This window comes from Malus sylvestris, chromosome 13, assembly GCF_916048215.2.
Source record: "Malus sylvestris chromosome 13, drMalSylv7.2, whole genome shotgun sequence".
Classification (NCBI taxonomy): domain Eukaryota; kingdom Viridiplantae; phylum Streptophyta; class Magnoliopsida; order Rosales; family Rosaceae; genus Malus; species Malus sylvestris.
In genome coordinates, this window is record NC_062272.1 from 616,041 (window position 1) to 644,003 (window position 27,963).

A 27,963-nucleotide genomic window follows, 5' to 3' on the forward strand; every position below is an offset into this window, starting at 1 on the left:
GGACGATTGGCTTACGGGAATGCGGAATGCAAGCAACAGTTTTATTCCGACTTTTTATCTTCCATTTCTCACATACAATGTTACTCGAAGATGTGAACGGCTTATCTAAAGACTAAAGTCATTCGTCAAAATCACTTATGCAAAATAAAATAATTAAATTTAAAATTGTTTAGTTATTTAACTATTATTTAATAAGGAGATGCACTATAATTTTTGTTTCAACACTAAAATTGTAACAACGTTAATCAGTTAAATGACTTTTGTTTTGGTTGATTATTTTCGTTGTTATTCATTGAAGAAAACTATGAGAATGTTTTAAAGAAATGTCCCAGTGAGAAAATTACTCCATGTCCCAATGAGAATGTTTCTTTTCATTAGCTTAGGGCTCGTCTAAATGTGCTTTTAAAATGATTGAAAATGTTTTTAGAAAAAATGTTTTTAGATTCTAAAAGCACTTGAATTGCTGCAAGAAGCATATAACATACTTCAAGTGTCTTTCAGAATTTACTTACATTTTTACTAAGGAATGAGGATTTTCTCCGGATCCTCTTTGTGAGGATCTTGAGGATCCTTTAATCGTGTCCATTCATCGTACATTATACGGTCAAAAATCATTTTATATTTTTTATTTAAAATTACACACAAATAGTACATGACGAAAATTAACCGCACGATTTACGATGAACGGATACGATTAAAGATTTCCTTAGATCCTCACAAATAGGATTTGGTGAGGATCCTCATTCTTTATTAAGGACGGGTTTCACAAGCAATTTCACCAAAAACACTCTTAATCATTTTAAAAGCAATTTCAAACGAGTCCTTAATTATCAAGACCTCAATAAGATTTTCCGTTCGGTACATGAAAAAGGGCAAAAAAACCCGGCCCAACCCATCGGGTCTCGGCCCTTTTCACAGAAGGCAGACTTTTTCTCCGGTCAAAGCCAAGCTAGAAGGTAAAACTTAGGGGTGGTTTGAGAGTGAGGTGCTTAAAAAAAAAATCACCTATGAAAAAAAGCTGTGGGGGTTTTAGATGTTTGGTAAACTGAAAACAAAAGGGCTTATTTTGGAAGCTGATGTGAGAATAAGCTGAAATCAAAGGAAAAAGTTGAAGCTACTATTTGCAGCTTTGGAAAACTGATTTTTTTTCAAAGCACACGGAGCTACAGTGCTCCTTTAATAAAAAGACCCACTATCAGACTGCTTTTTTTTCCAAAAGCACTTTTACAAAAAAATTTACCAAACACTCTGCTGATTTATTTCACAGCCGCTTATTCTCACAGCAGTTTTTTTTCAAAACACATCAATACCAAACCAGCCCTTAGAAGGATGATATTGAAAAGAAAAAAAAATGTATAATACTTCTAAATTCACCTTAAAATTTGAAGATCATTACATTTTAGTACTTTACTCAAGACACAGAAGAAGAAAAAAACTAGAAAATATCATTAAGCTCAACAAAGGTCAAAATTTATGAGTGCATGGAATTTAATAATTTGAGAGCCAAAGCTTCTTGTTCCTCTAAAGACATTGAGTCAGCAGTGAAACCCAGTTTCTTCTTACTTTCTTCTCTCTCACCTTCATCATCACTACCAAAGTATATCTTCGACTTTTTGCGGGGTCGATCCTCAGCTGGTTCTCCTTCTGAATCAGAAATATTATCCTCCGAATCTTCTTCTGTGTTTCCTCTCTTCAACTTCATCTTATGCTTCAAACGTTTCTCACGCCGACGCTGGCGGTCTAGAACCTTGTCTTCCTTGTCCACCACCTTCATATCTTCCCTAAGCTTCTTGTAATAGTCATTTTTCATGTCTGCAGCAAAAAATAAGATACGTCAGGACAACATGTTCTTCAGAATAGGAGTAAAAAATTCATAAATCTATTTGTTTACCTCAATTGTTCATTTCGAAATTAGGGCGTCACCCCAAGTTTATGCTATGCTTGTAATATTTTCAGTTATTCTGGTTTATATTTGATGTAAATTCTAGAATCACAACACATACCATGAATTTCATCAGGCAGACCACTGGTATTGATATCAGCCAGCCTTGCTAATGGAGGTAGCGTGTTGCCTTCCTCATCAAAGACGACTCTAGTCCCCACTGGCCTATGGATATTGATCTTTAACTTCTTTTTCTTCGAAACCCGAGTAGCCGGTCTACAAGGAAAAAAAAAGTGATTGAACTCAAATTTTGCCAACAGATTGGGAAACAAATGGCACATGATAAAAGAGTGCATTAAGGTAGTCAGCATGGCATTGGTAATACATCCAAAACTACCACAGCTGGATGATATCATTTTAAGTTGGCAAGCACAGAAAACGGATTTATTACGAAATTGTCCATCCATTTGTGTATAATTTGCTTCTAATGTCAATCAGAACCTTGCAAACTAATCTTTAAGGTTAAATATGTATAAAACATAATAGACAAGCAACTTACATAATATCTCCGATTTTTCGTCCTTCCCCCTCTGCCTCATTTGCAGTAGCATTTCTTACAAGAGCGTCTTCCTCCCCTTCCTCTTCCATAAAATCACCAATATCGAGCTCCTCTTTTGGAAGCTCCAACCTATCCTCCTTGTCCCAACTTTCTGGTTCAACAAGGGGAGATAATTCAGGCACTTTCTTCGACTTGATTTTCTGGTTTGCAAAACGAATTTTAGGAGTCATTGGTAGACCCAGTGATGCTGAAAATTCTTCAATTGGTAAATTCGTAACATCAAAAATCTCTCTGTCCTTCTGCTTTTGAACAGACTTCACGTACGTGATAAAGGCCCTTTTAGCCAGACCCTGAAGTGGATCTGGGTACTTGACTAGCAAAGATGCCAACAACCCAGACACTGGTTCGAGGAAATACTCGGCTCGAACCCCTTGTCATTCGAGGCGTTGTTCGAGAACGCCCTGCTGATGGACCGCTGCGGCGAAGGCGAGGCCGTGATAAAGCGATTGGAGGACGCATTGCTGGTTGCGGAGGAGGAGAACAAGGCGAAGGAGGCTCGAGACGTTAAATTTGATAAACCAGTCTCCTACAAGCACATGGATGTTCATTCCTATTCAAATACAGATACTTGAGCAGCAGCCTAGTTCTAGTTTGATTAGTAGTTTGTTTCCGATACTACTTGTAATTGAACTTTCTGTATTCTACTACATGTCTACTTTGTAATGCTATATATATCAATACTAATTGGCTCACTCAGATTATTGAGTTGAGTTTCATAAATCATATCTTTCATGGTATCACGAGCCAGCGTCTTACGACAACGGTTCATCGTTTAATTTTTTTTTTTTTTTTCTCTTCCCAGTATGGCGTCCTCTTCTTCTTCCTTTACTGCTGCTGCTCCCTCAGTTACGAATTTTCTTACCATAAAACTTGATCGCAACAACTATCCCCTATGGCTTGCTCAGTTTCTTCCCTTGCTGCGCAGCCGCAACCTTCTCTCCTTTGTTACTGGTGAACATAAATGTCCTTCTGCTTTTCTTTCTGATGACAAAGGTACCATTACCGACACCGTCAATCCGTCGTATCTTGACTGGATCCAAACTGATCAGATGATCCTCTCCTGGATTACTAGTTCTCTTACTCCCAAGGTCCTTGCTACTATTGTCAACAAAACTAATTCGGCCTCTGCTTGGTCGTCTCTTCAGAAACGCTATGCCTCTACCTCTCAGAACCGTATTATTCAAATGCGGACAGAATTGATGAATACCTCCCGTGGTGATCTCTCTATTGCCGACTATCTAAACAAGGTGAATATTCTTGCTGACAACCTTGCCCTCTCTGGAGCCCCAGTTTCTGAGTCCGACTTGGTTGCTATTATTATGAGTAAGGTTGGTCCTCAGTTTGAGACTACCGTTGCTTCTGCCCAAGCCCGTGATACTCCTATCACTTACACTGCCTTGGAATCTTTACTTCTTAGCGCCGAACAACGTCACACTGCTTTCTCTCTTCCCTCTGACGTCAGCACTTCTGCGTTTGCTGCTGTGCGTGGTGGCCGTGGTACATCTCGCGGCCGTGGCGGTGCGTTACGGGGTGGTCGTGGCGGCGGCTACGCTCGTGGTTCTGGTTCCTCTCGCACCTACAATGGTGATTTTTCCTATTCTTCTTCGCCAGCCGCCTCCTCCCGTGGACAGCCTGCTTCCTCCAATGGCATCCTCGGCCTTCCTCCTGGTTCAGGTGGCTTCTCTCCTGCACCTGCGTTCTCCCCATCTGGTCGTATTCAGTGCCAGATTTGTCAGCGTTATGGTCACTCCGCTATTGATTGTTACAATCGTCTCAACATGTCCTATGAAGGCAGGGTTCCTTCGTCTCGTCTTCAGGCTTATGCGGCTGCCCCTCAGTCCCGTGGTGTACCTCCTGCTCCTCCTGCCTCGCCTGCTCAACCATGGCTCTTTGACTCTGGCGCCAATTCCCACATAACCAATGATGTGGGTCAGCTTTCTAATCCTCGTGAGTATCATGGAACTGATCAGATTCATGGTGTTCATGGTGGTTCAGGTTTGCACATCTCCAAAATTGGTGATTCGTTTCTTCACACTAAACTAGCTTCTTTTCGTTTACGGAATACTTTCTACTGCCCTCATGTTTCTACTAATATCATATCTTTAAATCGTTTTGCTGATGATAATGACTGTTTCTTTACTATCCACCCTCGTTTTTATCGTGTGCAGGATTCGCGGACGGGGAAGATCCTTTTCCAAGGCCCGAGTAACAATGGACTCTATCCTTCCCATTCTTCTCATCAACCTTCTGGTGTTTTTGCTTGTGTTGGTGAACGTGTCTCGGATGCCTTGTGGCATTCTAGGTTAGGTCATGTTTCGTTTTCTATTTTACAACGATTAGTGTCTGCAAATAAATTGCCAATTAAAGGCTCAATTTCTAGTACGTTTTGTCAATTTTGTCCTTTGGGTAAAAGTCATAAATTGCCTTTTTCTTTATCATCTTCCATGGCTTCTTCACCTTTAGAATTAATTCACTGTGATGTTTGGATGTCTCCCTCTCTCTCCATTTCTGGTTATAAGTATTATGTGATTTTTGTGGATGATTATTCTCGTTATACTTGGTTGTATCCACTCCGATTAAAATCTGATGTTTTCACCCCTTTTGTCACTTTTAAAAACCTCGTTGAAAACATGTTCAGTGTTAAGATTAAAGCTTTCCAAACGGATGGTGGGGGTGAATTTGTTAATCATCGTTTTCGAACATTCTTAAATCACCATGGCATCTTACATCGTCTTACCTGCCCTCATCATCCGGAACAAAATGGTGTGGCAGAACGTAAACACCGCCACATCGTTGAAACTGGCCTTACACTCTTAGCCCAATCCGGTCTGTCTACTCCCTTTTGGACCGAATCCTTTCATACTTCCAATTACATTATTAACCGTTTACCCACTCGCCTTTTACATAATATCTCCCCGTTTGAAAAACTGTTTCACAAACCTCCTCAATATCAGTTTTTTAAGGTTTTTGGGTGTGCTTGTTTTCCGTATTTACGTCCCTATAATACTAACAAACTGCAATTTCGTTCCAAACGCTGTGTTTTCTTGGGTTATTCCTTAAACCATCTTGGTTATCGCTGCTTAGATCCTTCTACAGGTCGTGTCTTTCTGTCTCGCCATGTCGTGTTTGATGAGCATTCCTTTCCATATAAAGAGTCCATTGTTCCCTCGCCTTCCTCACTTTCCTCGTCTGCGGATCCCGTTCTCACCATCGGCCCATCACCATCTCCTAGTACCCCCACGCCCTTCATCTCGCAGCCCCCCTCATCCATTCCCTCAACCCTGCCATCACCCTCTACCCAACGTCCCCTTCAAGTTTATGCTCGTAGGCCCCCTCGCCCTACCAACACCTCTGCCTCTCCTTTATCCCCCACAGCTTCTTCCCCCCAACCTGCTTTCCCCATTACTCCTACCCCTCCGTTAGCCCCTGGAACAAACCTGCCACCTGTTGCCCCCGCTGCATCCGTTTCATCTACTCCCGAGGTAAGTCATCTGTCTCACTCCATGGTTACTCGCAGCAAAGTGGGTGTTCGCAAACCTAATCCCAAATATGCTTTTGTTACTACTGTTTCTGATGATTTGGTTGAGCCTACCTGTTTTAGCCAGGTACACAAACACCCTGAATGGCGCAAAGCCATGGCTGACGAGTTTACTGCATTACAACACAATGGTACCTGGACCTTAGTCCCATTCCACCACACTATGAACGTTCTCCCCAACAAATGGGTCTACAAAATCAAGCGGCGCTCTGATGGTTCTATCGAACACTACAAAGCACGGTTAGTCGCCAATGGGTTTTGTCAACAAGCGGGTTTGGACTATGGTGAGACGTTCAGCCCCGTCGTCAATCATGCCACAATTCGGCTAATTCTCTCCATTGCTATTCACTACAATTGGCCGTTTCGGCAACTCGATGTCCAAAACGCTTTCCTTCATGGTTCTCTAAATGAAGATGTCTATATGCGCCAACCGCCAGGTTTTGTTGATTCTCAACGTCCCACTCATGTGTGCAAATTACAACGGTCTCTATATGGCCTTAAACAGGCTCCTCGTGCATGGTTCCACTGTTTTTCCCAACATTTGGAACATTTGGGGTTTGTTTCTTCTCATGCCGACTCTTCATTGTTTACTTTCTTTGATGGCTCCGTCGTCCTTTACCTGTTAATATACGTGGATGACATCCTTATTACTGGTAATAGCACGGATCATATTGCTCGCCTAATTCAACAACTGGGCGTTCTTTTCTCCATGAAGGATCTTGGCCCCCTTCATTACTTCTTAGGAATGGAAGTTCATCGTACTGCTGCGGGCCTTCATCTTACTCAAGCAAAGTATATCACAGATCTTCTTAAACGTACTAATATGCTGGACTGCAAGCCTATTTCGGCCCCCGCTATTCCTGGCCGCCGCCTCAGCCTCTCAGATGGCGAACCATTGTCTGATCTTACCGAATTCCGCAGTGTTGTGGGGGCCTTGCAATACCTTCTTTTCACTCGTCCTGATATCGCCTTTGCTGTCAATCAGGTTTGCCAGTTCATGCATAGGCCAACCACCGTCCATTGGGTTGCTGTTAAACGCATCATCCGTTACCTTAAAGCGACTCCGTCTCATGGCATTGTTTACAAACCGAGTCCCCTTCACCTCACTGCCTATGCTGATGAGGACTATGCCGGTGATCCTGACGACCGTCGTTCTACTGGCGGCTATTGTATTTTTCTTGGTGATAACCTTATCTCCTGGAGCTCCAAGAAACAACGAGGTGTCTCTCGCTCCAGCACCGAAGCTGAATACCGCCAGCTTGCGTACACTGCTGCGGCCCTCTCTTGGTATCGCTCCTTATTTCGAGAACTTCATCTCCCGCTTGCTCCTCCCCGCATCTGGTGCGACAACATCAGTGCCATTTCTGTCGCCTCTAATCCCGTCTATCAACAACGCATGCGACATGTGGAGGTGGACTATCATTATGTTCGGGAAAAGGTCACTCGCAATGAACTCACTATTGGCTATGTCTCCTCTGTTGACCAGCTGGCTGATCTTCTTACAAAAGGTCTCTCTGCTACCCGCTTTTCTTTTTTGCTCTCCAAACTACCCGTTCGTGGCCTCCCTGTCAGTTTGCGGGGGAGTGATAAACCAGTCTCCTACAAGCACATGGATGTTCATTCCTATTCAAATACAGATACTTGAGCAGCAGCCTAGTTCTAGTTTGATTAGTAGTTTGTTTCCGATACTACTTGTAATTGAACTTTCTGTATTCTACTACATGTCTACTTTGTAATGCTATATATATCAATACTAATTGGCTCACTCAGATTATTGAGTTGAGTTTCATAAATCATATCTTTCAAAATTGATAATGGCGCAGGTTCAGTTCCTGCAGAGGAATGTGGAGGACGCATTGAATAGCTACAATGAATTGGTAAAGGAGGACCCGAAAGACTTCCGGCCGTACTTTTGCCGTGGGATGATTTACAGTTTGCTTGATCGGAATGCGGAGGCGACGGAGCAGTTTGAGAAATACCGGCAGCTTTCGCCGAAGAAGTTCGAGGTGGATGGCTACTTGAGGAAGCCATTGTCGAGAGTCAAGGTATTCGGGAGTGACGAGAATTGAGTTTTTGAGGCTCTGCCTCTGTTGAAAGACTCATTTTGTTCATCTGTTGTTTTGAATTTGAAACGTGTTTGAAAGTAGAAAAATAACTTGTTGTACAAGTTAACACATTGTGGTTACATTTCAATCCAGTTAATAAAAATTTTGCACCTTTAATAATTCTACTTCATAATGTGTGGTTTTACATCAAAAGAAGCATCGAGTTCTTAAACACATATTAGAAAGTAGGCCTTTTAAGGGAATGGATCCTCAATGAAGATTAGTTGTGGGACACATTCAACATCGAATTTCAACGACCCGAACCATCTGTGTTGCAAGTCTCGATACCAATTCAAATTGAAACCATTTGCTTATTTAATTGAAACGATGAAATTTCAATGATTCTTAGAACACAATATAACACATTCAGACATTCTCTTTTAATTCCTAAAACTTCAATTATTTAATTCAACATTTCCAGAGATGTACTCAAATTAAAAGGTTAATATCAATCAAAGATAATATGTCTCAGGACATCATACCGAAAGAAACATCAAATTCTTATACAGCAAAACAAAATTCACATCACACACATACATACACACACACACATATACATACATAAGCAGAGATCAGATGGCTACTTTCAGCCTCCTTTCTTCTTGGGTTTCTTGTTCTTGCCCTTTTTCTTCCCCTGGTTTCCAGTTTCATTGCTGCCACGTTGGGATCCAGAAGCGGCACCGATTTCCTTGTTCTGGCCATTGTTCTTCCCCTGGTTTCCAGTTTCCTTACTGCTGCCATGCTGGGATCCAGAAGCAGCGTCCACGGGCGAAGACTTTGGATTTGACTCGTTCGATGCAGAATGTTCCTCACCTGCATTTTGACTGTCCCCAACACTAGTCTCTAATGGTTCCACCACACCAGAGTTTGAAGGCAGAATCTTACAACTCTTCCCCTCCTCAGAAATGGCACGACTGCTAGATTGAGTAGCTCCTGCTTCAACAGATTTAGCGTGTGAAGCTTGCGGGACGGGAAGCTTAGGAAACAATTTTCTATAGATGTCATCCCTGGACTGGGACTGGCTGGCCTTCACGTCCACAAAGATGGCATCTGAACATAAGAACCTTGAACAATTGAACCCAAAACTTGCTATTATCATAGTATTTCCGATCTTCTGAAGAGCAGCAGCTACTAGCACATTCAACTTTATGCTTGGGGATTCACGGCTCCCCCAGCTTTTAAGGACGTCATAAAACTCCCACGGAAGGAGTTGAGTGATATCGTTCCTCCCCAGCAAATCATCCAGTATATCTAGACCCTTCCCAAAGTTCACACAAACTATGCAAAGGAGCACAACCAATCTCAGCAAGAGTGGTGAATAATCGTTCTTCCAATTTCTGCTGGACTTGTTGATCCATTCAATCATATCTTCCCAATTGAACACGCAGCCCCAAACCACATCAATCACAAAACCAACAATGTCATCCAAAGATGGTCGCACATCGGCCATCATGAGACTCAAGTTGGTGTCTTCATCTTGGTATAGAAGCCATTCCACAAAACAGGAGCGTGTAGTGATAACAAAACCTTGAAAGCAAGAAGCCAAAGTCACAAGGCGCTCTACAAGGTACATAAAGCAACCGGGCGATATGTAATCATTAACCTCCCTCCAGTTTGTCCTATAAGTTTCAACTAAAGCTTCATGTAACCTCCATATAACTGACTCCTCTCTCGGTACTTGACCGGCATTTCCAGGTTTAATATCCCTACAGAGATTCCTGATAAACTCCATCCATGGAGAGTTACACTCCAGCTTTTTCACAAGCTTCTCATACAGTTCACTATTCAGCTTACCAGACCCCAGAATGACCATTACAAGCCTTCCAATTTTCCCAAGAGACAGTGTGTTCTTCGAGCTGGTATACTCAACTATTACTTGTTTCAGCACATTCTTTGAAGCATCAGATCTTCTAAAGGAAACCGTATTCTCTGTCACGGAATTCCTCGAATCCAAGGGAAATATTCGAGCAACAACGCTCTCAGTCGAAGAAGTAACAAACCTCCGCAGCGTCTCAGTATCTTGATACCTTAGCTTCAAATATTTTGATTGCAAAAGACATACTGCGACCTCACAGATATGGTTAAGACACCAGCTTTGGGAGAGCAATGGATCATGATTCTTCATTCGAAACTTGTAAAGCGCTTCAAGTTTGTCCAGAACCTTCATGCCAACTGAGAGCAATTCTGAACTCCAATAATTCGTAGCGGCTGAAGCAAGCTGGCGAGCATCAATGGAGGCCAACTTTCCATGAGGCCTTTTGTCCAGACCTCGAACCCAATCAGCATCAGAAATCAGTAGCACATAGACTGGATTAAAATTCTGATACAACCTCCATACTCCAAAGTAATTAAAACAAAATTCTCCATTCTGTTGGAATTCATTAAAATCTTGGGTATCAAGCCATCCAAGACATTCAATCATGTGAGCAATTTTATCCTTCCAAAAGTTCCAGATGTACATCAACGAATGTATAGAAACCTGGTTTTCAGATATCCTGTCTTCTGAACGCTTTACCGGATCGTCAACCAATTCTTTTTCCCACACGTACTTATTAGCACTTAAAGAAAGATGAGCATCCAGTATTTTTCGAGCCGACAAAATTTCACCTCCAACACTCCTATGCCTCTCGGAGGCATTCATTTGGTTTTTCATCAGAGCCAAACTAGTCTGCTCATTTGATAAAATGTCTACCTCAGTGCAAACAAACTCGTAAAAGCTTTCAGACTCATTGTTAGCACATGACTTGGCTTTTGATAAAAGCTCCTCCTTCTGTGAAAACTGCTCAATAGGCCACCCCTTGCTGCCATATGACCAAAGAGAGTTGGCAAGCACATAGAATAGAATACGCAATGATGCCTCTCTGAACTTGCCAGCCTTTTCAAGGAAATCAGCTTCGAGTAGAATATCGCCTTTCAGTTTTGCTACTTCTGCGGCCTCAAGATAGTTTCCCAATCCTTCTTCCAACAGAAGCAGCTCATCAAGACTAGCGTACTTCTTCAAAAAGTTTCGCATTGAATTTATAGAATGAAAAGCTCTAACAAACTTCATCATGGATCTGTTATCTTTCCACCTGCAATAGTGAAGTGCGCAGCTCTCCAGAAATTCCTGCTCCATTTTATCTATTCCTTCTCCTCTTGTGGCCACAGCAGTGTCCTCTACTGGATGCTCCTTCCAAAATTCGATGTATTTCAAACCCATTTCAAATAGCTTTCCTTTGGCACAAACAGTGAGACACTCGGAGAAAAAATTGCCTTTAGCGTACACATCCGCAGCATCTTGATAGCATCCTGCCAGAGAAAAACATTCTCCAGCTCTTTCCAAGTCACCACATTTACCCAAATAAATCCTAGCTGCATCATTAAAAGTTATAAGATGAGAAAACTTACTTTATCAAACTCAAGAGTTTTCTAGATTAAGCGATATTACAAATAAATAAAGGCTGGGATGCAAGATTTTCGGAGGATTAAAGTCCAACAAATCATAAACCAAATTTTATCAGAATGCTATTGCAATTTCACTTTTTTTTTTTTTTAGAAGAAAATGCTATTGCAATTCACTTTAAACTTTAAAGAAAATATTTAAACAGAAAGAGGACAAATAGCAGGTGTTAAAAGAGTCATACCTGCTCTTTCATACTCTCCCAAATCAGAAAAACATCTAGCTGCAGAATCTGCCATGCCTATAGCATCAAATATCTCAGCAGCTTGCTTAAGAATCGTATTGGCCTCTACAGGATTTGAAGCCCGCATACGATCAGCGATAGCTTTAAGGCCAGCAGCTTTGGACCTTCTTTCCCAATAAGTATCACCAGCTTTTTCAAAGCACATTGTGGCCATATCATAGCTATGTTCCTGGTATAGCTGCAACAAACAAAGAGAGGATTTTGTTAATATGACTAGAAAATAATGGCGTTAAAACATTAGTAATTATGCAAACCTTAATGCCTCGTGATTTCCACTCCTCAGGGCTGCTTGCAACTTGCATTGCTTGTGCAAGGGAATCATCCAGTTGCCGAACTTGTACAAGACATTTCTTCTTCCAATAGTCAAACATTGGTTTGGAAATCTCTTCTGCATTCTCGCAAACCCACAACCTCTGTCTTGTCCGAGTAACAGAAACATATAATTGTTTGAGTTCAGAGCATAAGATGTTGTGTTTGGCTTCACTGAACATTGGAAAGCATTGGGGCAATGTGGAGTCAAGTAAATCTTGGTCCTTCATATAATCATATATCACCCTCCATTTCGTTTTCATTGGCGATGAGCCAAAAAAGTTGTATAAGAGTACATCCTACAAACAAGTCATAAATGTCATAAATGACACCAAATATAAACTCAAAAAACATGTCCAGATCCAACGAACTGAAAATATCATAATAAGTAAAGAAGGCAGCAGCAAAAAATTTCACAAGGAAAAAAAGGGATATAGATGAAAAGAATAAATCAGGCTTCTAGTGATTAGAGCTTTCTTACAATTAAAATAGTAATTAGTAAAGCGGGGCAGCAGCAAAACATTTCACAAGGAAAAAAAGGGATATAGATGAAAAGACAAAATCAAGCTTCTACTGATTAGAGCTTTCTTACAACTAAAATAGTAAGTAAACAAATAGAGTAATCACCTGGAATTCAAGCCCCTTGCATTCCATTATGGTCAGAACAAGAGCATGCTTCCCAACAAATTTGGAAACTTCTTTCCTAGCATCATCATCACGGACCAAAATAACTTGCTCTGCGCCGAAGCCAACTATATTTGCACTATCATTTCCACTATTCCCAAAAAATTTTATGATTGCATTTTCATCTTCTCCGGATTCAAGCACTACCGGAGCTTCCCCATTTAACAGACTGGTTTCAGGTACCAAAATATCAATAGATTGGGGGAAAAAACGATAAAGTAGTTCAATAATGCTCTGTGATAACTTCAATACACCGGCATGGGTACGGAAGTTTTGAGTCAATTGTTTAACTTCTGATATTTGTCCCTTTTCTTTTCTTTCGTGAGGCTCATTCCCTCTAGCTTCCAACACAAACTTCTCGTAAAAGAGATGCCGTATATCTTGGAACCTGAAATCAATGCCCCTGGCAATTGTTTGTGCGGTATCACCAGAAAAGACAAAGCCTTCTTCAACATTGTTGCACACATGCTTAAACAGAGCAATTTGACTCATTGTGAGATCCTGAACCTCATCAATATAAACAAAATCCATTTGGTCACCCACAAATTTTCCATGCCTGAGACGATGGTGAAGATCAATTACAAAATCAGCCAGATCAAATTCACCATTTTCCATCTTCATTTTTTCGTAAGCTTGAAAAATATCGTATATTTCTCCTCTCTTTTTCTTGCTTAAAATGGAACCCCGGCCCTCTGACAGGTGAACATAATCCTCCCGGCTGAGTTTACCATCACCTGCTTCTATGGCTCCAATACCACCTTTAATATGAGATATTATCTCTGTGAAGACTCTGGAAGCATCAAGCTTCTTCGTTAACCGCATATTGAAATGGGGCCAGTAAGACAAACTGAATCTATCATAATTAACCTCCTTTGTCCTTATAAACGTCTGCAATGCAACGGATCTTGAGCCTCTCAATTGACGATGAGTAAGTGTCCTAGCCTCCAGGAATCTATCAAAGTATGAATTACTCAGCGTTCCATCAAGCATCATCAAGAACTTATGAAATGTTATAACAAGAGGGTAAGATTTGGGAGAAATATCCTGAAATGAATCCTTGATATCCTTCAATTGAGACTCCTCTTCATCAAAATCAGCCATATCAATCAAACTTTTCTCAGTTGAATCACTTCCACCACATGCAAAACTGTATACATACAAAAGTTAGTAACTTAAGGTGGCTGATGTGACGTTTGAAATTTACAATAAAGTAAAATAAGTCAGGGACAAGAACAAAACCTTTGTTGAATAATCCACATACCTTTTCAAGTGTAGAACATGTTGTTTGATGGCAAAACATAGCTTAGGACTCACGGTCACAAAAAGCTGGTGTAGAGTTCTTTCCTGAGAAGCTGAAGAACTCTGCCCAACATTGCTATTTTGACTACTAAGGCATCCTTGCTCTGCCAACTGAAAACATTGTTCTTTTTGAAATAATTTCATGGTTAAAACAGTGGTTTTCCCTGTTCCCGACCTTCCAAGTATAAAGGTACTTCTCTGATAAAGGATAATCTCCATTTCCTGGTCAGTAACTTCAAATGGAAGATCTAACTCTCTACCCTCGCGGTCAGACAGCAAGTGATTCACAACACCAGATGACAATGAGTAAAATTTCATGAGCAATAAACTCTCGTTGACCTGTGAATTCTCAACATAACTTCTACCATCAGCAGTGTCACCAACTAAGTCACTCTCAGCCTCAGTGTTGCTCAGGTCCTTAAACCGGGGAATATCCAAAGTGGGTGGCCAGCTATTCGGAACTTCTAAATTACTGTTCAAATGATAAAGAAGCACAAGAATTACTTGAAAATTTCAAAAAAATTAGGAAAAGTTTGTATCTTCATATGACTACAGAAAGAGAGCATTTGCTACTACAAATTCATGCTTGTCCAGAAAAAGAAAAAGAAAAGGCCTAGAATGCCAAACAACATACCCGTCAAGACATGTCTCATTGCAACGATTGATGAAATCATCTGTATATCTATGGAAAATACTCTCCAAGCGATTATTCAATTTGGGGATATCCTCTAGAGGCAATATGTCCCAAATCTTTAATACTTGAATGTATTTCTTCTCCTTCACAATGTCAATTGAGCAGACAACATATAGACCTTCAACTTTATACTGCCTCAACATTGCTGATGAGTTTCCACTGATAGTCTGTACATTTCGCTTTCTTGGTCTCCAGCCACCAGAAAGCTTAAGTAGAAGATTAAGCACTGACTTCTTCAAACGGATCGACTTCAGTTTTTTGAACGACTTCAGGAAAATATCACTGAAAAGTACCTAAAGATAACAGATTGGGGGAACAAGAAATTATAAAAATGGTTATAGAAAAGCTTCAAGACATCAGCAATTCCAATTTCAGAACAGAGATTGATAACTTCAAACTATAGGGAGTACTCGAAAATTAAGGCTCAGAAAAACAAACATAATAAAACCTAGAGCATTACCTTCCATATTTTATTGCTGAAAAGTAAGCTGTCAGGATTAAGCAAATCATCAAATTGCTCAAACTCTTTCTTCACCTCTAATATGGATTTTGCCAAATCCTTGTCTTCATCAGCATTAAAAAAGCATTGACGAATTTTGGCATCAAAGACCAAGGCCTCCCAAACAGATTCACTATTAGATAGCGTTCTTTCATTCCCCAAAATCCAGAGACAGTGCCTGAAGTCAATAGCAGAACTGAAGTTATTAATAACAAGTAACAAGGATGCAATAAACAACACAAATTTGAATCGAACCATACCTAGCTCTTGTAAGAGAGACATTAATTCTTTGAGGTTTCGATATGAATTCAAGAGATTGGTCTCTACTGGATCGTACAGTGGACATAATAATTATGTCTTCTTCCCCGCCCTGAAACCCGTCAACTGTCTTCACCTTCACTGTAAAGCCATCAAGCTTATCATACTTCTTTCCAATTTTTTCCTGAACTTCAACTACCTGTGCAGCATAAGGAGATACCACACCAATACTGAGCTTCTCTTTTGAGACAACCCATTCTGCATATAAAGAGAAAGCCAAAAGAGAAATGTTCAGTTTTATCGAGACCAAGAAGTAATTAGCCATTAAAAAAGAATTGAGGACCGATAACTGTTCTGAAAAGAAAACATCTGGAAATTGAAATCATTGAAATACTGAAAGGAAAAAAGAAAATAAGCATGACTCCCGAGCTTGACATACTTTTGTACACATTCCGTATTATTTTCAATACAATGGCAACCTCAACCATATTCTTCCGACTACGTCCATCCTCATCTTTCTCCTCTCTTCCACCAATAACATTAATAAAGGAATATGGACCGAACATTGACCCAGGAAGGTAGTGTTTCTCATAGCTTCTACTTTGAACATTTGGAGCGTCCCAGAGCAGCTTATAATAGAAATTAGAATTTGGGAAGAAACTTATTGATGGATGCATTCTGTATTGCATATTTAGAAGGTGTTTTGAGTGACCCATTAAGCTCAACCTCTCAAACAAGCTTCTTGCAAACCCAGCTTCATCAGACACCTATGCAACAAAAGAAATTTATCCATAAACGCAAAATCATACGAGTGAAACAAAAAATTGCAATAACATAAACAGAGGATGTAGATATGTGTGTGTGTGTGTGTGTGTATAACCAAGTAGCATCAACGTACATTGCTTTGCACCGTAGCTGGTAACTGACATTCATCACCAACAAGAACAGCGTGCTTCACACCTCGAAGTTGCAGCGGTATAGTTGATTCGCACTCTTTCAATTGTGCAGCTTCATCAATAACAACAAGGGTCAGTGGATCCATTGCCACTCTACGCAGCTTATATGAACTGGATGCAGTGCAAAATATTAAGGAAGCTCTTTGAAAACAGAACTCCATCAGAGATTCTTGGTTCCGAACGTTTGGAAGACTAAGCCCTCTAAGAGAATCCTGTAGAACATGTAATACTGAAAGGCATTCTCTTCTCTTCGTGTACAAAAGAAACAAGTTATCCATAAATCGCTCAGGCACATCTTCAACTTCTGAACGAGAGAAAATCTCTTCCAGTCTCTGAGAAACAACATTCCCTTGAAACAATAATGATTTAAAGGAATCAAGCAGGCCCACGAGTGAAGTCATATTTTGGAAATTACGTTCCAATATGTAATTTTTGCCTATATGAGTACAGAAGGTAGAAATGCAATATATTAGGGGTGATGCAGTAGAGACAAATCTCTCTCTGAAAAATTCAAGAAACGATTTGCACATCCCCTTGCTAACTTCACTATCACTTCTGTATTCTTTCTCCGTCGGTTCACTGCCACTAGTTTGTCCTTTCTCTTTGGCCCACTCATTTTCCAGGAAAATATGGTAATGAGTAACGCAATCTTCAAGAAAACCGATCATGGAAGCAAAGCAACTACTCCAACCAGTCAGCGGCCCCAAGCACTCGCCAAGCCTTTTGACACGGTTATCCATATATATATCTTCAATGTCTGAACCAACTTTGAGTCGCTCCTTATTCCCAAACAGAAGAATTTGTCCCAGAGGACAAAACATGGCATTAGACTCTGCTTCAGTCACCATCTTTACAACACGAGAAGCCACTTCAGTTATTGCGACATTTGTTGGGGCACAAATGAGCGTCCTACAGTTCATCCGTAACAGAGTAAAAAGCAGAGTAGCGGTGGCTCTAGTTTTTCCTGTCCCAGGAGGACCCCATATAAGTTGCACACCAGACTTGGAATCACTATGCAGCATTTCAAGACAGGCCACAACTGCCCCTGTTTGTGACTCGTTCAATCCAGCAGATAAACTCTCAGCTAACCACTTATCCCGGATGTCATCATTCATTTCAGAACGAAGGTGATAGTTTTCCTGAGGCTGTTACCAACATAAGAGTTTCAGTCAATTCCAACAATATCAGTGTTGAAACATATTATCCCATTTATAATATCAAACGAAGTTGATGGGGGCATGGATTACGATTTAGAGAGAATTAGAGAGAGTTTTAAAAAATTGAAAATAAATCATTATACAACCGAAGACTTCGATCCAAAGATAAAAGGAAAAGAAAACTTCTTGGATACTTGTTTAAACATGATGATTTTATGTCATACTTATTAGAGACAGTGTAGGTTTGGTCTATGCAATGCTAACTAAACTGCATAAAACCTACAGTATTAATCCTTAAGGTCTTACCACAAAATCGGTGCGCAGAACTTCCCTGATAATCTTCAGATTTCCGAACATGTTCAATGATTTCCATATTCTGCCATTAGGGATTAAATTCACAAGGAATACCAAAACCAATGATTTCCAAGCGCTACTTTCGTCTTCAAACTCCTTTGATGCCTTGACTTTAAAAGAAAGTGAAGTACTATCATCCTCGTTATCGTTTTCTGAGACTCTAGTGACTGATACAAAAGCCCATGATCTCCCAACCCTTTGTAAATCAGAAACAGTTTCAGGTTTAGCATCCGCTAAGATAAAAAGGTCCCCGGGCAATGTTTTGTATGGCTCCTTTCCGCGATCACTGAACCTGTTTCTCCAGTAATCAACCTTGACATCATATAGATTTTTCCCATGCGGTTTTGCTTCTTCAAAAGCAACTACTTCAGCAAATGGTGCTCTGTAGATAGTTTCCATACTAGAATGCACTTGAGCTCTAGTTTCCTCCAACAAGGGGAATAAATAAGACCCAAAATAATGCTGAACCGATCGAAATGATTTCGGAATCTCTTCCACCTAAAACCGTTAAAAAGTTCAAAATCATTACAATGCAATACAAATTAGAGAATTAAATTAAGAAAATATGTTCAACAATAAAAAAAAAACAATCCTCCTCTTGCAGAAGGCTTTAAGATTCAAGACCAAAGCTATCAACTTTACGAATCGTTTGTTAAGGTGGTGCAAAGTTTTCAACCTTCGGTGGTCTTTGCAAGTAAGCATTCCCAAAAAAAAAAAAAAAAAAAAAAAAAAAACAACGCAAGACAAAGGACTCGTCTTTTGCTACCAAAACTCAAGAATCGTAACAATGCAATAGCTTCATGATTCAAGTCCAAAGCTTTTAGCTGTCGAGAGTGAATCCCACGTCAACATATAAGTAATTGGCTACTCCTCATACTACCAATCGGTTTTACAACGGAAACTCAACTTAGTCATTAGCATTACAAATTGTTCACTGTGGTGGTAGAAAAGTTCCCAATTTTTGTCGGTTTTGCAAAAAAAAAAAAAAAAAAAAAAAACGCAGTGACAATCTCACCAAAATATTACGAAAAACGAGTAAAGTAACGCCTTTTTGCAAACTAAAACTAAAAAAATGGGAACTTATGGAAGAACATACCCGGTTCTTGTGCAGATTCTCATCGAGAATGTCTTCAAGTGACCAAGAAAACACAGTATCAGTGAAACGGTCCGTTTCAGTCTTCTTCTCTGAAGCTTCCATCATCTCACTCACTCTCAGTCTCACTCTACAGCAAATGCCTACAAACCCAGTTCACAAAACCCCACTATTTTACAGAAACATGATCAGTTTTTCAAAAGGGCAAAAGTATGAACAATGAAAGGAGACGTCTGAGGAATTGTACGAAAATAATGACCGCCATGCATTTGAAGAGAAGGAGATAACTCAGTGGCAACTTTTTCACCAAAAGAGAAGGTATCTCATTCTCCACCACATTAAGCAATCAAATGGTAAAAGAAGGAGAAGGGTATTCACTATTCACTTCACCGCTGAGGGTTTTCTCCTTGCCTTAGAGGGGAAGTTCCTTTGATCGACTGGCTGGTCCGTACTAGTTCCTCTTTACTAATTAACCTTAAAGCTTAAAGGTTCGAACTCTAAAGGGGTTCTAAAGGGGTAAGGTGCATGTCCCCTTGTATTTTTCTTTCTTGTTCTACGAGGGGTTAGGTTTATGTCCCCCTGTCTAGGTGTATCTTCTTTTTTCTTATCAATAAATTTCCCTCGTACCGTCGAGGTTCTCCAAAAAAAAAAAAAAAAAAAAAAATTAAAGGTTCCACCTCTACAAATGCAAAAGTATTCGGACAGTTGATCTCCGGAAATGTTTAATCTTCTTGTTTTGTCACACATTAGTAACTTGTTTTGATGCAAATTAATAAAATCACTATAAAACTCATGGATTATTGATAAAAATGACCTTGACGGAGTTGTTAGGTCAACGAGGATTCGGCAAACTCCCAAATTCGAATGTGAGCTTAAAACAATATGTGCATCATTATAAGGGTAGGAGGTATCTGGTGCCTCATTCTTCTTTAAGGAAAAAGCATAACGGTTCTCAGTCACGCTTCTTCTTTTTTAATATTGGTGTTGTTGACACGTCCCGATCCCGATATTCCCTGAATACCAGGATAGGCACGTGCTGGCCGACACCTGACGGTGACGAAAGCCATTAATTGATACAAAAGCTAGGAATAAGAAATAAATATGGGTTATGAATTTAAAAACAATGAATTAACAATTTAGGAACGTGTTCAGAGCATACAACTAAACCTAGTCACTAACAAGAATTAAGATAAGATTGAATGAACAAGGAGTAGGTCCTACCCCGAGAGGACTCGAAGATACTGCTGCGGAAGTGCCTTGATGCCGGGATCATGTGCCTTGATTCTAAGTCCAGAATGAGGGCGCAAAACAAGGATGAGTGGACCAAATTTATATACATATATAGTACGAAAACAGTTATGAACATACTAACCCCCACAATTTAATAATGAAAACTACTAGAATAATAAGTGATAAGCTTTTCAGAAAACTCTGTTCACAGCTCTCATTCCACACAAACTTAACACCTTTACGAGTTAATTTAGTAAGAGGCAGAGCAATTGCAGAAAAATTCTGAATAAATATGTGCTTGCGGATTATCATAAGTCTTATCATAATGCCTAGCCAAACGCCTGAAAGTACTATCAAATTCTGTGATACTGAGGTCACCCTGTCAAAACTCTAAGTTGCTAGTGGAGACTTCCTTAATCTTTTTCCGTACAATTCTGCTGCTTCGGAGTATCTGTGAGTGGACCACCTTCGAAAATTGCATGTTTTATTGATAGAATTGCATAATTTAATAGCATGTCTTGCAGAATTATTGATTTGAGGAATACTTTACAGGAAGCATGATGATTTAATTATGATTGATTATATATTTTGAACTATTTTCATTATATTGTATTTTCTTTAGAACCCTCATTCTGGTAGACTATTTGATCGATGACGATAGGATGCTAAGAATGTTGTTTCAAATGATTTTTGAACACCTCTTCGTAGTATAGAGGATCAATGAATTTATGCTACGAAGTTGTATTTTAGAGATGAATTATGTTTTGTGCGTACCTAGTGAACACTATGCCTGGGGGTGAGGATCTGGTGTTGGCATTGAGGCCGGGAGAAATAATCTCTAGCGAAAGGCTGAGGGACACGAAGACAGGCATTGGGCCGGGAGGGAGATATCTCTGGCTACAGGCACAGAGACTGAGGTGCAGGCATTGGGCCGGGAGTATTGTTATTCAGTGTACTCACTAGCAGCACAACTTGTGTTATGCTTCCTGATATGATTTCTGATATGATTTTCTAAGATTAATTTGCAGAGAGATATATGAATTATTTTTATGGCATGCTAGAGGTTTTGAGAAACCTATCACTTATTATTTAGTGGTTTTCATTATCTTAACTGTGGGGGTTAATATGTTTATAATTGTTTTCGTATTATGTATGTATATAAACTTGGTCCACTCACCCTTGTTTTGCGCCCCCATTCAAGTCTTAAGGACGAGGACTACGACGCAATATACGAGGCATTCCCCCACCAGTAGCTGCGTCCATTTTCTTTGTGCGATATCTGTAATAGTCCTTCCTTTTGAAATCTCAAATTAGAACATGCTATGTGCACTCTAGCCACTTTCTTAAGCACTGTTTATTTCCTTTAGACCTTATGATAATCTTATATATATATTTTCTCCTAATCTTTACTCTTGTATTCAACAAATGGCTTTCGTCACCCTCGGGTGTCGGCCAGCACGTGCCTACCTGGTATTCCGGGAATATCGAGGTCGAGGCGTGTCAGTTGTACTTAAGAAAGTTGAGATTTTAATTTTTTTTTTTAAATTAATGCGTTGAAATAAAAAATAATACAACTGTCTATTATTGTTTGATTCCAGAACTTAGGAATCAAACTCTCAACAATAAAAAATATGAAACTAATAAAGTAACAATTTTCAAAAGCAAGAATCTTATAAAGTTGAATCAACTCATGCTCACACAATCTTTTGTTCCAAAACACACGTCAAAGCTAGTCCTTTCCTTCTTAGAAAATAAAGCTCAAATTTTTTAGTGTGACAGAAATCAATAATTTAAGAAAGAGAGTACAAGCAATAATTTATATTGATATACACTAAAGGTAAAAAAGAGAATTTTAAGTGAGTATAAGAGAAAGACTCTAACCACGAGGGAGGAAGCATTTTTGCTCTCCACCATAACTATAGTGTATGCTCATTATACACTTAATTGTTTGTCACATATCTTTTAACCTAACTCTAATTAACTTTTATATTAAATGTTATTTTTTTCAATTTTGAAAAGAATTAACCAAAGATAAGTGAAATGACATATATCTGATAATTAAATATACGATGAGCATACACTAAAGTTTAGGATAACGACTAAAAATGCAGCATACGATAGCTTTCATGTACTCAAAAACGCATGTACGTTTGCTTGGGTTTGGTTAATCACTTTGACTTGTTTACACTGATTCTCCCACATTTTTAACGTGGAGGCTGCCAAGTTCCAACATTTACACGGAGAAGCTCAACGTCCTTGGCCTATGGGACTGCGCAACGCTAGCTACACTTTCATTCCGGCTTTTTATCTTCCATTTCTCTCATACAATGTTACTCGAAGATGAACGGCATATGTAAGGTCATTCGTCAAAATCACTTATGCAAAATAAAATAATTAAATTCAAAATCGTTTAGTCATTTAACTATTATTTAATAAGAAGATGCATCATATTTTTTGTTTCAACACTAAAATTGTAACAACGTTAATTAGTAATGATTTTAGTTTTGATTGATTATTTTCACTGTTATACATTAAAGAAAACTATGAGAACATTTCAAAGGAAATGTTTAGAAAATTACTTCATGTCCCAATGAGAATGTTTCTTTTAATTAGCTTAGGGTTTTTCTGAATGTGCTTTTAAAATGACTGAAAATGCTTTTAGAAAAAATGTTTTTATGTTCTAAAAGCACTTGAATTGCTGCAAGAAGCATATAACGTACTTCAGGTGTCTTTTCAAAACTCACTTACATTTTACCAAGGAATGAAGATCCTCTCCGAATCCTCTTTGTGAGAATTCTCTTCGGATCCTCTTTGTGAGGATCCTGGGAATCCTTTAATCGTGTCCATTCATCGTCCATCGTGCGATCAGAAATCGTTTTAAACTTTTTATTTAAAATTACACACAAATAGTACCTGACAAAAACTAACCGCACGATTTATGATGAACATACGCGATTGAAAAATTCCTTGGATCCTCACAAAAAGGATTCGAAGAGAATCCTCATTCTTTATTAAGGATTGATTTCAAAAGCAATTTCACCAAAAACGCTTTTAGTCATTTTAAAAGTAATTTCAAACGAGCCCTTAGTTACCAAGACCTCAATAAGATTTTCAGTTCGGTACATGAAAACGGGCCAAAAATCTCGGCCCAACCCATCGGATCTCGGCCCTTTTCACAGAAGGCAGACTTTTTCTCCAGTCAAAGCCGAGCTAGGAGGTAAAACTTAGAAGGATGATATTGAAAAGAAAAAAAAGTATGATACTTCTAAATTCACCTTAAAATTTCAAGATCATTACATTTTAGTACTTTACTCAAGACACAGAAGAAAAAAAACTTGAAAATATCATTAAGCTCAACAAAGATCAAAATTTACGAGTGCATGGAATTTAATAATTTGAGAGCCAAAGCTTCTTGTTCCTCTAAAGACATTGAGTCAGCAGTGAAACCCAGTTTCTCCTTACTTTCTTCTCTCTCACCTTCATCATCACTACCAAAGTATATCTTCGACTTTTTGCGGGGTCGATCCTCAGCTGGTTCTCCTTCTGAATCAGAAAGATTATCCTCCGAATCTTCTTCTGTGTTTCCTCTCTTCAACTTCATCTTATGCTTCAAACGTTTCTCACGCCGACGCTGGCGGTCTAGAACCTTGTCTTCCTTGTCCACCACCTTCATATCTTCTCTAAGCTTCTTATAATATTCGTTTTTCATGTCTGCAGCAAAAAATAAGATACGTCAGGACATGTTCTTCAGAATAGGAGTCGAAAATTCATAAATCTATTTGTTTACCTCGATTGTTCATTTCGAAATTAGGGCATCACCCCAAGTTTATGCTATGCTTGTAATATTTTCAGTTATTCTGGTTTATATTTGATGTGAATTCTAGAATCACAATACATACCATGAATTTCATCAGGCAGACCACTGTTATTGAAATCAGCCAGCCTTGCTAATGGCGGTAGCGTGTTGCCTTCCTCATCAAAGACGACTCTAGTCCCCACTGGCCTATGGACATTGATCTTTAACTTCTTTTTCTTCGAAACCCGAGTAGCCGGTCTACAAGGAAAAAAAAAGAGTGATTGAACTCAAATTTCGCCTACAGATTGGGAAACAAATGGCACATGATAAAAGTGTACATTAAGGTAGTCAGCATGGCATCGGTAATACATCCAAAACTACCACAGCTGGATGGTATCATTTTAAGTTGGGAAGCACAGAAAACGGATTTATTACGAAATTGTCCATCCATTTGTGTATAACTTGCTTCTAATGTCAATCAGAATCTTGCAAATTAATCTTTAAGGTTAAATATCTATAAAACATAATAGACAAGCAACTTACATAATATCTTCGATTTTTCGTCCTTCCCCCTCTGCCTCATTTGCAGTAGCATTTCTTACAAGAGCGTCTTCCTCCCCTTCCTCTTCCATAAAATCACCAATATCAAGCTCCTCTTTTGGAAGCTCCAGCCTATCCTCCTTGTCCCAACTTTCTGGTTCAACAAGGGGAGATAATTCAGGCACTTTCTTGGACTTGATTTTCTGGTTTGCAAAACGAATTTTAGGAGTCATTGGTAGACCCAGTGATGCTGAAAATTCTTCAATTGGTAAATTCGTAACATCAAAAATCTCTCTGTCCTTCTGCTTTTGAATAGACTTCACGTACGTGATAAATGCCCTTTTAGCCAGACCCTGAAGTGGATCTGGGTACTTGACTAGCAAAGATGCCAACAACCCAGACACTGGTTGCAGTTTATCCGGGTTAGCCTGACACATCAGTATAGCAGCTAATTTAGCATGGCCCACAAATCAAAATGGAAAAAACAAAAATAAGTGGACAGTGGATTCTCCATCTCCCAACCCCGTCCTCCTACAATGAAAGAAAGAAAATTAAACCTGGGTGGACTTAATAGGTATTTTTGCCTCTTTCAATTTCTCAAGCATTTTTACTTCTGAAGGCATCAGAAATAAAAGTGATTGCCCTTTAGATTGATAACGAGCAGTTCGTCCAACTCTGTGTATGTAAGATGCAACATCGTCTGGGCAGTCCACCTACACATGGGGAAAAATATCTTTAAAACTGTGACCACAGACAACAAATTTCTTTTCCTTATATTTGTTATAACATAATAAGAATATTTTTGGAGATGACAACCCACCTGAACAACCCAGTCAACTGCCTTGTTGAAATCAAGGCCTCTTGAAGCCACATCAGTTGAGAAGAGAACACAACGTTTTTCAGAAAACTGTGAGTACGTTCCCATTCGTCCCTCTTGCTTCATCTTACCATGAAGACACTTCAAGGGTATTCCCGGACGGAGCTTTTTAAATGCTTCATAGACAAACTTTACCTATTAAAAAAAGCAGTTCAACATCATCAACAGCCGTAAAAGTAAAAATGGAGGTGAAACATGCACCCCACCCCCAAATATGATCCTGTGCCAAATTGGTTTGGGATCAAAACAGTACCACCTGAGTAAGTGAAGAAATTTCTTTCTGGTAAATGACTCGAGCAACTTAGGAGAAAGCTATATTCTTTACGTATGTATGTGTAATTATGCCTATAACTAGAATTACTGATATGATCAACATTTACATGCTGGCTTGTGAAGGGAAAACGGGGTGAGTTAACAAGAGACATCAACATAGACCTAAATGCAGAACCATTAATTCAAACTCCAAGGGCATATAAAAAGTCTGCATTTCCAAGGGCATATAAAAAGTCTGCATCTTTCATTCATGATCGAAGTTCATTGAACTATTTAATTGATTCTGTTGGGCGCACTCTCTCATTTCAAGGGCTTAAGCTGGCCTCTATCAACCAGATGAACTCGATGTTGAATATATTATGCTGAAATTATTAGGCATGACAAATTGGCATCTGAGCTACGTAGACATAATTCAGAGACAAAATTGCACCTGTTTGCGGGTTGATAGAAACACTAGAATTCTATAATTTAGATGTGTCTTTATGAAGCTCCACAACACGTCTAATTTTTTGTCAAGTGAAACGATGACTGCCGCCTGCTGCAAAAGAGTAGGAGTCGCTGTCACAGCCTTCTCATGCACACTGAGATATTCTGGATCCTTCAAACTGAGTCTTGCAAGATCTTTAACCGACTTTGTTTGAGTTGCTGAGAAGAGAAACGTTTGTCTTTTTTTAGGTAGCTGTGAAATGATTGCATTCAGTGTGTCCTTAAATCCGACATCAAGAATACGATCTGCCTCATCAAGGACCAAAACCTGAAGTTGTGAGCAATCAAAATTTGGGGTTTCATCCATGTGCTGAAGAAGCCGTCCAGGAGTGCAAACCAGTATGTTCAGGTCATTTACGTGCTCCTTCTCTTCTTCAACTTTGCGACCACCAATTAGAAGACCAGCACTAAAGTTATGGTGCCTCCCAACCAATTTTAACACATCAAAAGTTTGGTCAGCTATCTCCCTTGTTGGAGATATTATGATGCTGCCTACCCCATCCTGAGGTCCCCATCTTTCTCTATACAATTTTTCCACAAGCTGAAATAAAAAAAAATGATACAGCATCAGAAAAGGGTTCTTTTTGTTACCAAAGAAGAATGCCTATCACTGACAAAGGAAAGGAAAGTTTGCACAAATATATGTATGCATATATAAATGTCTCGATCATTAGCATGCTTAAGTGTGTAAACAGATGCATATAAACTTAACATAAACATATAAAAATTCAGTTTCTTGTGGCACATTTGGTTTCAAATTTAACAAACTTAGTAGAAAAGAGGGAAAACCGAGGAAATTAACAATCATAATTGCGATAAGCATAACCGAAACTCATGAAAAGTTCGCAGATCCAAATATGCAACATACCAAGACCAAAAATTTTGTACCAACCAAAAATCAAAATTGCGAACAAATTTGAAGAAAATCCATTCACTTTCTCACAATTTCCAGCATCAACCATCTTCCTAAAGCACTCATTTTTCACACGGATCATCAAAAATAGTAAAACTACACGCACCCAATTAAATTCTTTACACACACACTATCCCCGCAACCAAACCAACCCCAAAACAAAGCAGGCCCAACTTACCGGAATAACAAAAGCCAAAGTCTTTCCCGACCCGGTCTTGGCGGCGCCGAGAATATCTCTGCCACACAGCGCATGGGGCAAAGAAGCCCTCTGAATATCTGTCATTTCAACGTACTTGCACTGGCGCAGGGCGTCCTTTGTCTTCTTAGAGACGGGCAGCTGCTCGAATCTGGTGCCGCCGGCGTAGGGAGAAAATAAGGTGTCACCGAGACGGCCGACGGGGGCGTCGGAGGGCAAGGCGGGGAGAGACATGGGGTTGGAGCCACAATCGGGTTTCTGGGATTCAATCCATGAATTCAGAAGCTCGATTTCCTGGAGCTCCGAGAGGTCCTTTTGCTTGCGGGAGCACTTCGATTTGGGTTTTCTCATTGCTGCTGGATCCGGCTGCGTTGAAACTTTGGATTTCGGAGAGGGACGAATTCTAGGTTTAGGGTTTTAGAGAAGGGTGACGTCCGTGAAGGGCGCTTTGGCAGTGACAAGGGTTTAAGGTGTTCTCTAACCGCGATAAGGAAATTTGTAGTTTTTTTTATTTACCACCTA

General features: G+C 39.6%; 2 protein-coding genes across 5 annotated transcripts in view; both read right to left on the reverse strand.

The window, feature by feature from the left end:
* Positions 1 to 19,533, reverse strand: part of LOC126597093 (uncharacterized) — a 32,186-nt gene extending 12,653 nt beyond the window's left edge. Inside the window, exons 1-12 of one of the 3 annotated variants that reach the window (XM_050263858.1) lie at positions 19,134 to 19,533; positions 17,990 to 18,535; positions 16,469 to 17,671; positions 16,010 to 16,337; positions 15,573 to 15,828; positions 15,274 to 15,490; positions 14,754 to 15,106; positions 14,082 to 14,591; positions 12,764 to 13,967; positions 12,082 to 12,435; positions 11,768 to 12,005; positions 8,714 to 11,495 (exon numbers count right to left, since the gene is read on the reverse strand). In XM_050263858.1, the coding sequence (XP_050119815.1) occupies positions 8,731 to 11,495; positions 11,768 to 12,005; positions 12,082 to 12,435; positions 12,764 to 13,967; positions 14,082 to 14,591; positions 14,754 to 15,106; positions 15,274 to 15,490; positions 15,573 to 15,828; positions 16,010 to 16,337; positions 16,469 to 17,671; positions 17,990 to 18,535; positions 19,134 to 19,238 (8,079 nt within the window). In that variant the 5' untranslated portion in view covers positions 19,239 to 19,533 and the 3' untranslated portion in view covers positions 8,714 to 8,730. The remainder of the gene's footprint in view (positions 1 to 8,713; positions 11,496 to 11,767; positions 12,006 to 12,081; positions 12,436 to 12,763; positions 13,968 to 14,081; positions 14,592 to 14,753; positions 15,107 to 15,273; positions 15,491 to 15,572; positions 15,829 to 16,009; positions 16,338 to 16,468; positions 17,672 to 17,989; positions 18,536 to 19,133) is intronic. The other 2 variants (XM_050263857.1, XM_050263859.1) reach the window with 2 other exon arrangements.
* LOC126597094 (DEAD-box ATP-dependent RNA helicase 32-like) lies at positions 1,336 to 27,928 on the reverse strand. Of its 2 annotated transcripts, XM_050263861.1 has the most exons (8): positions 27,424 to 27,928; positions 26,277 to 26,873; positions 25,517 to 25,708; positions 25,254 to 25,409; positions 24,700 to 25,124; positions 24,260 to 24,414; positions 23,838 to 24,071; positions 1,336 to 1,578 (listed from the first exon to the last, which is right to left on the reverse strand). In XM_050263861.1, the coding sequence occupies exons 1-8, from the start codon at positions 27,790 to 27,792 to the stop codon at positions 1,472 to 1,474; spliced, it is 2,235 nt and encodes a 744-aa protein (XP_050119818.1). In that variant the 5' UTR covers positions 27,793 to 27,928; the 3' UTR covers positions 1,336 to 1,471. The 2 variants fall into 2 exon arrangements, with proteins under 2 accessions (XP_050119818.1, XP_050119817.1); XM_050263860.1 differs by lacking the exons at positions 23,838 to 24,071; positions 24,260 to 24,414 and adding an exon at positions 2,004 to 2,158 and having other exon boundaries at positions 1,336 to 1,812.
* Between the last annotated feature and the right edge of the window lie 35 nt (positions 27,929 to 27,963).

What these genes read in the sequence shown, in the direction of transcription:
- LOC126597094 (XM_050263860.1), bottom strand. Translation starts at nt 27,792, where the DNA reads ATGAGAAAACCCAAATCGAAGTGCTCCCGCAAGCAAAAGGACCTCTCG. An exon ending in CAGTTGACTGGGTTGTTCAG is followed by an intron (nt 25,410 to 25,516) that starts GTGGGTTGTCAT and finishes CCCCATGTGTAG; the next exon opens with GTGGACTGCCCAGACGATGT. An exon ending in TCTGCCTGATGAAATTCATG is followed by an intron (nt 1,813 to 2,003) that starts GTATGTGTTGTG and finishes TTTTTGCTGCAG; the next exon opens with ACATGAAAAATGACTATTAC.